The sequence below is a fragment of the Motacilla alba genome, chromosome 4 (genome assembly GCF_015832195.1).
Source record: "Motacilla alba alba isolate MOTALB_02 chromosome 4, Motacilla_alba_V1.0_pri, whole genome shotgun sequence".
In the NCBI taxonomy this organism is placed as follows: domain Eukaryota; kingdom Metazoa; phylum Chordata; class Aves; order Passeriformes; family Motacillidae; genus Motacilla; species Motacilla alba.
This window is the reverse complement of record NC_052019.1, coordinates 52,849,667-52,863,418: the sequence shown is the minus strand read 5'-3', so window position 1 is coordinate 52,863,418 and position 13,752 is coordinate 52,849,667. Positions and strand designations below refer to the sequence as shown.

The window sequence follows — 13,752 nt, the reverse complement described above, 5'->3', positions numbered from 1 at the left end:
GACTTAAAAACTCCATCTCATAGATGGTGTGTAGGAGGTGGCAAGAGGCACTGCTAAATCTGTTACCTTTCCTGTGAATGATGAGTACACCACCCCTTCCAAAAATAGACCACAGAGGAAACATTATGCTGGTGACTGTGAAAAAGCAAGCTCACCACTCTGGCTCAGACACCAGGTCAGCTGTATGTGAACACATGCCCTCCTTCAAAGCTCCTGGAATAACTTACTTAGGTTTTTTTTTTTCTTTTTTTTTTAAAGTAAACATACAATATATTGAGAAGAATGATGCTTTAAAAAAAAAAAAGTACCCTAATTTCAAGAAGCTGTTTTATAAATTCCACACTAACAAAAGGTAACAACTGACAAGGCTCCAATAAAGGTTTCCATCTTCCACCCGTTGGTCTGACAACCCTGCACTGCATTTTACCACCACAGCCATCACTAATCCCACCTGCCTTCACCTTTTAAACCTCTGCAATGCAAATATACACTCATAAAGCCTGTCTCTGTGCTGTGGACAAGGAAGAGAGTTCTGCTCCTAAATGCATTGGTCCAGCATCATCAAATAAAACAAACACACATCAGAAAAAATTCCACAGTAGGGATGAGGAGAAGGGAGGAAATCTTCCTTCCATCTGAAGATCTGTGCCAAGCCAGTGACTCCACTCTTGACCTATTAGAATATTTTCTCCAGAAAGGGAAATAAATTCAGCCTCCAGCTCTATTTGATCTCTGACCTTTCTCTACAAAACAATTTGCATACAGTATGTCTGAACTCAATCAGTTATGTCTTAAGGGATTTGTAAGATCATCTGCCACATGCACAAAATTAAAAATGACCCAGCCATTAAAACTGATGCTACTAGGAATTTGAACAGAATCATTTGTTCAGATCAAACATATGAAGTATTAGCTAAGTCAGGGGTTAAACAAGCATCTCTGAGTGCAGTCCTTACTGGGCTAAGATATGCTGGTTGTTAAGTAATGAACTGAAGTGTTTGATGCCACCAGAGTAATATTTTTAATTGACATAAGTATATTCATTAGGCAAAGTATAAGTGTTTCATGCACACATTAACATCTTTAAACTGCATTATGGATATAAATTCTACCAAACTGGCCAGCAACTGCATACACTCTTGTAATTAAACCACACATTTCAATACCGTTAAAGTATTAACTTATTACAAATTATTAGCTTAGTAATTAAAAACACTTCAAATTAGAAGCAATCAGAAGCTCACAGTGAGGTCTCAACACCAGAGATGCTAACAGGTTTTACAGCTTCTAGCCTCCTTCCTGAAGGCTCACACAAAATCAAGAGAACCTGCAAGTCTTAAAAGTGCACTGCACCACAGCTCAATCGCCCTTGCCGTTTCCTTCCCCAAGCACAGTTCGCATTACAAGCTGTAAAAATAATTTTCTTTAGATGTGATATCTTGTTTCAACCACTGTTTCTTGCCTTCTTCATCTTGAATGGACATTCCCCATTAGAAATACTGTCCCTATGGATAAGTAGAGATTTCTTGTGGCTGACACAATCTGGCACCTTAACTGAAATTTTCACACCACTCCAGGGCAATGCATGTTCGTTTAGACCACAATGAACCCTTTAGGCCTCAAAACCATCACAGGGAATTAGTAAGGAAAAATGAAAATCCACATATCTTTCTTACATACAGGAGCACACGAAGAAAGATCTACATTACACAATTAAAAGGTACAGCAGAGGTCAGCCAAAGAAGGCCAGAGCCTTGGCTTCATCCCACAGCCCCTGAGAAGAAATATGCAAGGCTGACATAATACTGGCAGGGTATCAGCTGCTCTAGGTGATCCCCCTTCTACACAGGATAGAGTGGGAGGTGGGACAGAGGGGTTAGGCTGCTTCAAAAGCACAAATCCTGTTTTATGTGCTTTTGAAGGAAAGGCAATTACAGACAGCTCCTCTTTGTGTTCATAGCTAACCCACCCAGCAGGGTTAAAGTAGTTCTATACTGGCTGCATCTCCTCTTTTTGAGCTTGATTTTGACTCTTCTGACCCAAGTCTGGCAAATCTCCAGGGCATGTGCTAATAAAGCAAAAGGAAATAGCTCTGAAAGCTAACACCAAAAGTTTGGAGGGCAATCAATATGTCCAATACACTTCAGAATCAGGCTGTCTGCTTCAGTCTTGCAAAAAGCATTGTTTTTTGAAGGACAACTTCAGCAGCTTACACCTCCAGTTTCCTCATAGGGAATATTTTCCATTAGATAAGCCACTGGAAAAAAAAGATGTTTGCAATCTAAATATTCAGATGCATTTCTGAGATATTCAATGTAGCTTTGTCCAGCAACAAATTCCACTACCCAGATATATCATGGAAGCTTTTGAAACGCTCTGAGACAAGTAGTTATAAAATGAAAAATCATTACCAATCATCCTTATCCAGACCACTTAACTTCCTCTAGCAAACAAGTTAACACAGTCAAAAGCAGGTAAGAGCCAGAGTTTAGTGACAGTTTACTGTAAGCAAGATGGATCATCTCTTCTCTTCCATTACATCCTAGCAGCTTCAAAAAAGTCCCAGACATCTGCAAGCTCTGTCCAAGCTTTTATCAATTACTCCACAAAATCTTTAAGAAGTTCTATAGTGGTTAAAATGGTCACAAAAATGGTGTATATCATATTACACTAATATTTTGCTAATCATCACCAGTACATCACAATCATCATCAGTACTCTGATGATTTAAGCTTCCTTTCTTCTGATAGTAACACCAGCACTGCCAGTAATTAGGCAGTCCCAATAAAGCATCCCACCTTACTTCCTTCATCCTCCCTCTCCCTCTTAACCTACAGGATTTCTTTGGGAGAGAGATGACATTGGATTGACATTCTGAAAATACAGATTAGTCTCTATCTCCACAGAGAGGTATTTACTCCACATTTCAGTTCCTGAAGTTTATACAACCCTCATCATCACATCAATACAAGACCCCACTTTGCTGCTCATGCCTATTAAATATCCCGCTGCAGTGCTTTGCTGAACGGACTGGCAGACAAACACACATTGCAGTGCTTTGCCAAAATGTCATTTCAGCACCATAAACTTTCACTGCTAGCTAAAAAAACCTGCCAGCTGCAGTCCTTGGCTTTTACAACATCAGCAACCAGCTACCATCACAAATCCTCTGGAGACAATGACTTCCAGATAGGCGCAGAAAGAATCACATTTAAGCTTCTTACCTTCCAAGGCTTACACACTCCTCCTTGGCCAGCAGGGCAAAGGAGCACTGAAACATGGCAGAAGATGCTAAGGAGACAGCTTTAAGCTTGCAAAACCCTTACCTTAAGTTGCACAAAATTGCCACTTAACAATTTGCCCAGCTATCACGGGTTATATGAAACTATTTCCCATCTGAAATTGCTGAATCTTTCACACAAAGTGGGCAAGAACAGGAAGAGTTGGCATGAACATATATCATCCCCAAATGAACTCAGAAGTATTCCTCACCAAGTAGCACCTTCCTGAGTATTTAGCATAGGATTGGAAACTATTTAGAACAGGAAAAAAAAAATTCTATGAGTACTGCATGAAATCCCATGGTTGGATACACAGGAAAAACAGACACTACAAAATGGAACCGGTTCCATAGTTAGCCTGAGAGAATTCCATAATGCAATGGCCATAGCTGCACAGGGGAGATCAACACAGAAACCTGGAATGTGCTGTGGGGGCATATTAGGTAAGGTACATGGAAACAGGAGATGGAGGCTATGGGAGGTGGAAGAGAGACCAGAAGAAAGAAACAGAGCAGATTGCAGACAAGCAAATCCTTATAATAAATGCAAAAGGCAGACTCCTAGTAAAGGATGGGGAATATCTTTTGCTTCTCTCTCATAAGTTGAAGAAATTAAAAAGGGTGCTCTACTTGAAGATTTTACAAATATTACCTCATTAGCATGACATGAACAATTCCTAGTGGAGAAAGTGTTTATCCTTCTATCAGCTGGCAAACAATTCTTCTTGGAGAGCAAGGGAGATAGGCATATTCAGATTAAGATAGGAGTACTTAATTTCTCCACAGTGAAAGATAAATCTGAGGTTAAGCAATTGCTAGAAAACAAAGAACAATATGATGCCACCCAAAAGCTCCTTAACTCCATCTCTCCACGGATAATTAGGAATACATTATGGTCAGAAGCAGTGAAGGAAGCAGGTAGATCCTGAATATCAGTGTGCACTAAAATGTTCTCACAGCATGGAAGCCATTAGGAAACCAGGAAAACTCGCAAGACCTTTATATTCCACTGACATTTGCTCCTGAATTAATGAAGAGCAATAACCTCCAGGATATTTTGATAACACCTTACAAGTTTTCTTTCCTCAAGTTCTGCTTAAGTCACAGATATGGAAATGCTTTGACAGAGAGAACATGGCTTTCCTTCAAATACTATTTTGCCCTCTGAGAAAAAACACCAGCAACATGCCCCACAGTAGGAAAAGTATTTTCTCTGCCAACCAGAAAGTAAAGCATAAGTTGACATTCAAAGTTCTACCAGCACTTCAACAACCTCTTCAACAAACACAAAAACTCTACCACGTCTATCTACAGTCACCCATCTCCCACCTTCTGCTTTCCCCCCCAAGTATTGTTATTTTCTGTGCACATTCATTTTTATATTGCCCAGCCTAATTTTAAATATTTCAAACAGAGGTGTTAAAAGTGACATAAAATTAATCTACTCACATCCATAAGTCTACCAGCATGTGCACATACCTGCCAAGAAGGAAATGTCAGGTAAGAAAAATCATATAAAGCCAAAGAAAGGCAGAAGAAAAACATGGTATCTCCTTGCTGGCTCTGTGACTTCTGTACCCTTCCTATTAATCAGTGTATTTTTTGTGGGTATCATTAGCACATTTCATCAAATAAAACTTCCTGTAAACATTGGAGTCTGCTTCACACACTCCACACTGTTCTTTACTGTGCCATTAGGCAGTATCAACATATACTAAGTCACATATGGGAGGCTTGCCCATGTGGAAACACCAAGAGAAAACAGAACTGCATTAATGAAACTGCATTGAGTAGCCTCAATTGCAGCTGTAATGTGCTTCCAAAATAAATTCAAACCACTAAATCAAAGCCACTTGCACTCCAACACTCGCAGTTCATACTGGATTGCAACACAATTTCACAGGTCTACTGAAATTCATACCTCTGTACAACCTAGATGAGTCATGAGCTTTACCATCAAAAAAATACATGCGCTGTCATGAGAAGGAGATTGGACTGTGTACATAAAGCAGATTTGAAACTTTAATATCACCTGCCTATGGGTGCCTTATGATTCATAACAAGTCAGAGTTTGCTGTTTCTAGAATATGCATTAGCTTTATAGAATGAATTTCTTACAGATATTTTAACACAACACACCATCATTAATTCTGAGAGCAGTAAGAAAAGCTCTACCAAAATAAATCAGTCCCGCTATGCTACAACCAGAGTTATGTCAGCTCACTGACAGTTCCACTTTCTTCAAGAACTTAAAGAAACAGTTAACAAAGGCTTTCTCTTAAGGGTCATCTGAGAATCAGCTCCTGAGCAGTGTGGATCCCCTAATGGGAAATCGATGCTTCATTCTTCCACTCTCAAACAATCTACAGACATTAAAAGAGGAGACACTGCTAACAGCTGCTAAATATCCTCTTGGTTTTTGCAGCAGCCACTCATACATTATGCATAGAACAAGAATAAAACAATGAGGGAAAAAGAAAACCTACCCCAAAATATATGCTCTGCACATTATGATTCAAATCGAAATTTGAGAGCAAGTGTTGTCTGACTGATGCTCAGCTGTGACTTTCTGAGCAGGTCTTCTCCTAATAAATCACCTAAACCACTTCGGTTTCCTTGAGGAAGACTGACTGCGTGGTAGTTATCCCACCAGAATGCACCCTATGCAAGCTTGCAGGGCCAGGCTGATGGGGCACTGAGCAATGTCAATAGTGGAAGGTGTCCCTGCTTGTGGCAGGGGGTTTGGAACTACATGATCCTAAAAGCCCCTTCCAACTCAAATAATTTCATGCTTCCAAACTGTTGCTGTAACTGCTCCCACACACCAGGCAGCAGTGTCACACCAGAACAATGGCGAGGCCCACCCTGAACAACCAGAAAACCCATCTCTCTACACTGCACAAGACAAAGTGGCACTGCTTGCCTCAGGCATAAAGAGTCAGACCTATGACTGCCTGGCAGGCCCACAAACTAGGTTATTTAATATATTTAAACAAACTTACCCATTCTCTACTGTGACTTTTATTAGAGCCATACAGCATAAGGAGTAGTTGAGGGCAATTAGATGCTGTACCCCTCTAAAGCCTGCTTGCTCTACAGAAAATATTTTTCTGTAATTTCTTTTTCTACAGAAAATATTTAACTCCAGAAGTTAATTGGTGAAGGCTATTCCTACATTTGGCATTTCAAAATTTTACTGAAGTTTCCTCACTTAAGGCTTGATGTTTTGCTCATACTAAATGCTCTGGGAGATCTGCTTGCTTCAACTGAAGAACAACAGTTTCAGTCTCATGCAACTTGCACTTAACAGCCTGCTTTTCACTGGGGTCTGTTAGCCTCTTGGGAAACATCTGGCAAACAGCAAAAAATGGAATGCAAGGGTGAAAAAACTCTCTAACTCCCTTCCTGAAAAACGAAATTTGCCATCTTTGCTCCACAGCTTCTCCTTTGGGTTTCTAGCCAAGCTTTTTGAAATTAACTGACTAACCTAGAGACTGGAAAGATGGGGGGGAATGGTGATCCTTCAGTAAGCCAAGCATCCTGTACAGTATACTGAATATGAAGGTGGTCTGGAGAGAACCTGGAGATCTTCATACCTATCAGAATACATGGTTCTACCTACACCCAAATTCTGCAATGATTATACCCACTTCTAGAATTTTATTTACAACAGAAAAAGTACATTAAAATTAATTTTAGAAGTTTCAGGAATTTTCCATGTGGCATGTCAGTATTATGGCACTGTAGCAAAGAAAATATGCTAAATAGATCTCAAAAAGATAAAAAGAGACAAAATAAGAAAATGCCTATTGAAGCTTTTCAATTACCAAGTTAGACATTTTTATCATATGCAGGTAACAAGGAGAGCACTACGGCAGTGTTGGGGAGTTTAATGTGGGTATTCAAATTTTGGAAACTGATATCCAAGATAACTTAAGTAGAAGTCAAATGTCATCCCTAAGTTAATTCTGCCGAAGACTGCTACAGAAGGGTTTCTAAATTGATCTTTGTTTTTAAAATCAAAGTGTAAAGTGCAAAATCTCAGGCTTATATATTCAGCTTTTTTGGTTTTTTTAACTACAGATGGCAATCAAAACTTCTTTGGGAACACAAAGGAATCTCAGTTTACAACAAGACAAATCAGATAACTTTGAAAGAAGTGGCATTGCTTACACTCAAGAAATTGATGCCTAATAAAGCAGAAAAGTATCCTTCCCTCTGCCACTGAAAGGCAAATTCTCAGAAACATTCACAGGGTTTGTATTCCTTCTACTAGCAAGGTTTCCCAAATGAACAAGTAACAGATAACTGGAGTACACTGTTATGTTTGCTGTCTTAATCAAAACTGAGTTGCTCTCACCAAAATTAAAAGGTGTTTCATCATATCTTTAGTCTCAGCAATGCACCATGTCTCATGGAGCTTCTCTGTAAGAAAGATCAAAAAGGCTTCTACAAATTTTTATATTTAATTATGGTGATTCCCCAAAGTGGAATCATTCACCCTGGCTCTGAACAAAGGATAATGTCTGTGGGAAATTTTGGTGGTTCACAAGACTAGCTATTCTAGACAAGAAAAGTAGGAAGACAAGAGATACTCTAAATCTGTGGGTTCCACAGCACTGAATGCTTATGCTATGACACTGCTTGAATTCTAAGGAGTGCCAGGAAATGCAGGGGGTGGGAAGGGGAGATACAGCTAACTTGCCATGGCTTTTACTCCTAATTTTCACATTAAATGCAATTAGCAAGGGCTCCTGCTTAATTCCCATTTTATATAAAAGAAAACACCTAATTTATCAGTCTTGACACAGACTTTTTCACTGAAAGCTTCATAATTAAACTAGTGAGTTGTATTACCTCCTCGGGAAGCGTATTGCCTACCTACTTGTTATCTGCTACTGAAACTTTGTGTTTTCAGAGCTATTTAGTGCAAATGTTTTAAATTAGGAAACACTATTAAAAAAAAAAAAAAAAAGATTTAGCCCATCGATACCAAACATGATCCATACAGAACCTGAAAATCTTAGGGACAAGACCTGTTCTTCTATTTACTTTAGTAGAATTTACAGCACATGAAATCCATATGACTATAGCAACACAGGGTACTCAAAGAACCTTGACATTTCAGCTTGACTGGGAGTTATGGTGCCAGAACAGTAAAAATAAAATTACTCAGCATTGAAATCATACAAGCTGGCAACTGTTTATTCTTGAGATGCCAGGGAACCAAATGACATGGATTCAGTGAGGTTAAGAACTTCAATTTGTTAATTATCTATCTGAAAACAAACTTTGTAAGCCATATTTGTTTCCAAAAATATTATACACTAGACATAATTGCTGGTAAGCCTCTCCCCTCCCCCCACCCATTTGTATCCATACATTCAGGCTGACTTGCAAACAGAACATTCATGTTCATCTCTGCATTAAATGCAACTATCAGTAATTTCTACTTTTTAAAAGCTCATTCTGAAGACACAGAAATAAAACACACACAGGCACACAATAAGTGTTCTACCATTCAGTAAAATACTGCTTGCAGTACGTTTATAATTAATTTGAGCCTACTAACCACCACTACCCTGGCTGTGTTTAGCAGTGAGCTTCTGCCAAAGCAGAAATCCCCCAGGCAGCCTGAGATGGGCACTCTCAATTCATCCCTGTCTGTCACTGTCTCAGCTGACACTCCACACTGCCTGCCTTACACCAGCTGCAGGGCAGGTGGGTGACAGTGGGGTGTCACAGCAGCCCTCCAGCCTGGCCTCACTTGGCTGCTTAAGCTTGTGCTTCATGCTCCAAAGCACACCAGTTTTTAAGGCTGCACTTGGCCAGCTTGGAGAAAACTTCTTAAGAAAGAGTTTTACCAAGAATTTGCAACTTATTTCCTCTGCAAAAGCATCATTGTAGCCACAGGTTTAAAAAAAAAATATATAGTGTTTTTAATTAGTTGAAAGTCAAAACCAAACTTCCATCACAGCACAAGAAAAATGCCAGTCACCATGCAAGACTGCAGGCTTTCACACAGGCAAGCAGCCTTAACACACAAAACCTTACAGAAACAAATGACAAAGTTACATTGATACTCTGAATGCCTGGTTGGCACCTTCTGTTATCTCAGAAAGGCTCACCCTGCTTCCTTCAAGGTCCCACTGCTACTCTGGATGCCCACACCTGCCCTACCAAACTGTCAGTTCACCTGGAAAATCCAAGCAAAATCTATCTCATATGCCTCTGAGCTGCAAAGGAATGCAAACCCACCAGGTTTTAAAATAATTACATGCTAGTCAGTGTTGATATTAACATTTTCTAAATGGCTACTCATCCCTTGCAGAACCAGTAAAAGACAGAGGTGCGAGGCAGTCCAGGAGGAGCCACAGACACTCATCAGCTACATGGCCATACTGCATGGATGACTGAGAGCCTCAGCCTAAAAATATCAGTATCAAGCCTCAAATGAATGATTTTACATATCTACAGAACAAAACACCAGTTCAGAATAATGTTGCTATTAATAGAAATAATATGCATGTACATTATGGATGTTCTTTCATTTCACAGATATGATTTGATTCTGTTACAGCCCTCACGACTTATATCTAAGCTTTAGAATACAGAGAACAGATTTAAACGAAAGTCAGCAGACATTTGCTTTATACTTTATAATTACAGGGATCTCTCCCGAGAGAGAGATAAAAAGGCATTAGTAATGGTCAATACTAAAGGGGGTAATTGTGCATTACAGCACTGATGATCCTTATTACACTGAGTTTCAAGAGCTGTGAACAGAAAATAGTATTCTCAGCATAAAACTACGCAAGAGCTTTAGCAGAAACGAAGGGCAGAGACTACTGTGACCATGCCATATTCATGTATCCCCTGGCAGGTCATTAGATTCTCCATTTTGCACATCTTCCCACACAGCTTTTACAAAGATCTGTGACCACATCAAAAGCACCATGTTACTAATAGCTGAAAAAAAGAGGACTAAAAAAATCCCCCAGGAATATTGATTTGAAAGAGAATAAAACTGCTTGTGAGATGTTTCCAAGACAATCCACCAAAATGAAATTAATGCCTACCACAATATAGTAGCCCTTTTTGCTCTCCATAGTAAAGCACCAGTAAGATTTGTCAGACAGACAGGACTACACTTCAACACGGATAAAAAACTCCAGTTTTTAAGGATTCAACTGCTACAGTTCCTCTGGACACTGCAAATAAGATACACAATAGAACTTCATGCTCAATTCCATGACAGCCACATTTTTGTGTAAGTATTAAAGACTCTTCCTAACCCTACTTCTGTCTAACTCTCAAACATTCATACAGAAAACAGCACAGAATGAGGCATTTGTCTCTTCTGAGTTATTTTTGTCTCCTAAAAAAACCACTCCACACATTTTGGAAAGCATTGTTCCTGCCAGCTGGAGTCACTTCTCACCTAGTGTCAGAGGAAGAATATTAACTACAGTGTATAAATAAGAATACCTACAGTGTTTTAGAGGATGACCTACAGCAAAGTTGATCTGCTGAGGCTATTTAGAGGCATTTTTGAGATAGTGTCACTGTATTCATGGAAGACAGTGACTGTCCAGATAGAGCTTTGCTTTAGATGCAATGTGTCTAATCAGTCAGTGGATTGGTACACAAACCCTCCTCTCTACAACTAGAGAGGATACAACTTGTGCTGTTAAACCTGAGATTTGCTGTTTGACCTTTCAGCACTAGCAGATTGCTTTCAATCCAAAATTAGTGGGGAAAACAGTTATCTTTCCACAAAACTAAACAGCAATCCTACAGCAGCTGGTCTTCACTAGAGGCTCCTGAGTTCAGAACCACCACTTTAAAGCATGATCCAAATGAACTAAAACACTTCAGATTAGTGAAGTTCCATGCCTAATCCTACTCAAGTTCCCAGATCCTGCAAGTCACTCAAAATACAAGCTATAAACAGCAGACACCTTCCTTGCTGTTCGTTTGGCACAACACAATTAATCCTGCATTCATACAACTGAGAGACAGAAAACACTCCATCTGCCTCTCAGTTCATGAGCTCCTCATTGCTCACTTCTTCACCTGGAAAAGACTATAAATAAACCAACCTGTTTGGCCAACTGGTCCTTCTTCACCAAGCCAGTGGCTGCAGCGATGTTCCCTGCTCCTTCCACTGTCTTCTGCGCCACCGCCGTCACTCCTGTCACCACAGCTCCCCCAACATTGGACACCTGCTCTTTGGTCTTCTCAGCCACTGAAGAGAAGCAGAAGGTGGAAAAACACATGATGCCTCTGGGAGCTGTAAGTTTTTCAGCGAATTTATCACTGACAGCCCGACATGATGAAAAGCCATAAGGCCATTACACTTGCTGTACCCCAAGTGGATCTTAAGAAATTAAACTATCCATCTGGTAACGCTGGAGTAGCAGAGGTAAAAATAAGCCTTAGCTGGGGCTCAATTTCTTTCATGTGAAAGATATCTGACATTTTCATTCATGTCTAACTGCACTTTGGGGAAGAAAAGTCATTATTTAGGTGCTCTTATTATGTCCATCTCACTGTATAATATATCCTAGTTTGGAAATGCATTCCAATTAGTCCACCAAACTGCATGATACAAGGCATGGAAGACATGATTTTTTGCATTAGACTCAAAAAATTTTGATTATTCCTTTTTTATTTTCTAAGATCTATTTCATTAAAAAGCAGATCTATCAGTGCTCAACCAGAGCATTTCAAATAGAACCTTTTATCTGACCCCCTTGAGATTTTTGCCCCAATGCTGATACATAATATACTAATTTATAAAAAGACTGAACGTCAAAGCAAACTGGATTAATAGCTGACTTCCAAGCCCCAGGGAAACAACAACTCATTTAGCCTACATATACATCAGCAGTTGCCATTCTACCTTTCAGAATATCACTGGTGTTTTTCTGCTCATTCATCCCCAAGGGCTCTTTCTGACAGCTTGAACTACAGTGAAACTGCTCTAAGAAAAGGGATGGAATGACTTCATGCCTTCAAGTTACATATCCAGATTTTTAGCAAAACACACATGCACTCCTCTAAACAAGGGAATGTTTTTCAAAAACATCTATCATATATCTTTGCCATTCTAACTAATCCTATACTTTCCTTCATGCTAAATCCCATCTGATCCATTAAATGTATTCATTGCTTTATCTGCATCCTTTAGGAGCACAGGATGGATTCTGCTTCAAAATTAGGCCACCATTTCTGACGTTTTTTTGGGAAGCACATATGAACATTAGACTTTCTGTGGATGAATTACATTTCTTTAATTCCTTACATAAAGAGCATCAGTTGTCCACATCACAGGGCAAGCAGCATGCATTACTGACTGATAATAAATAGCAAAAATTAGGGAAAAGCTGGAAAGCCAAACATGACTAGTATGCAATTTTTATTAAAGGCCCAAATTACAAATATCTGTGGACTAAAAATGGAGGCAGATAATTTAATGCTTATTCCAGCTAATTTAAAGGGAAAAGTTCATAACTAATTAAGTATTATCTCTTATGACCAGGAGCTTTCATTATAGAGCAGAACAACAGACTACACATTTTCTGTTTCTAATTTCAGACAAAGTCTGTTTCAAATATCTCCCACACTATACATGCTAATAACCTAGAAGTTCATGAGAAATTTCCTTGTATACATCCACTACTCTATTGCCATGCTTTCTTTAGGGGGGGGATGATGGAAAGATAATCAAAAGTAGGTTTTGCTGAAAAGCAAATGTTGCCCTCAAGGAAGGTTTGACTTAATGCTAGCAAGTGCAAAACCACATCTGTTAAGATGCCCCATTTGATTATTACCAGCTTCAGACCACAAAAAGCTTTGGATTTTATGCATGAAATTCATATAGGAAGCTTTCCACTAATTCTTGCAAGCATGTATCTTCCGATGTGGGTCCACATAAGATGCTGTATCTTGCAAAGCCTAGTGAGACCTGCTTGTGCTGGGAGTCTTTCAGAATGAAATTGGGTAATATGAAAAAAACTTATTCATGCTGTTCCATATAAATCCCACAGGTGACGGAAAAAGTATTCTAAAAAAATAGAGTACCATCTCATAAAAGTAGATTCAAAATCCAATTTTACAATAAATACCTCAATTAAAAAAATTAAGAGACTATATGTTTTGGGTACATTTCAGCACTGCTTTTTATTTTTTCTCCGTCTCATTCATTTTCTGGCAGAGATCCTGGGGTGCATCCAAAGCAGTATAACCAGCAATTCAAGGGAGGGGATTCTGGCCCTCTGCTCTGCAGAGACCCCACCTGCAGGGCTGCATCAGCTCTGGGGTCCCAGGACAGAACAGTGTTCTGTGATGATGGAGTGAGTCCAGGGGACACCACCAAGATGATCAGAGGGATGGAGAATCCCTCCTATGAATACAGGCAGAGCTGGTTAGAGAGCTAATTGTGGCCTTCCAGTACCTAAAACCCTACA

General features: G+C 39.4%; 1 protein-coding gene across 2 annotated transcripts in view; it reads right to left on the bottom strand.

Moving 5' to 3' along the window:
• The window catches only part of SNCA (synuclein alpha), a 62,440-nt gene that overhangs the window by 36,385 nt on the left and 12,303 nt on the right, over window positions 1-13,752 (bottom strand). For both annotated transcript variants that reach the window (XM_038136087.1, XM_038136088.1), the window contains exon 4: window positions 11,383-11,528. In XM_038136087.1, the coding sequence (XP_037992015.1) occupies window positions 11,383-11,528 (146 nt within the window). The remainder of the gene's footprint in view (window positions 1-11,382; window positions 11,529-13,752) is intronic.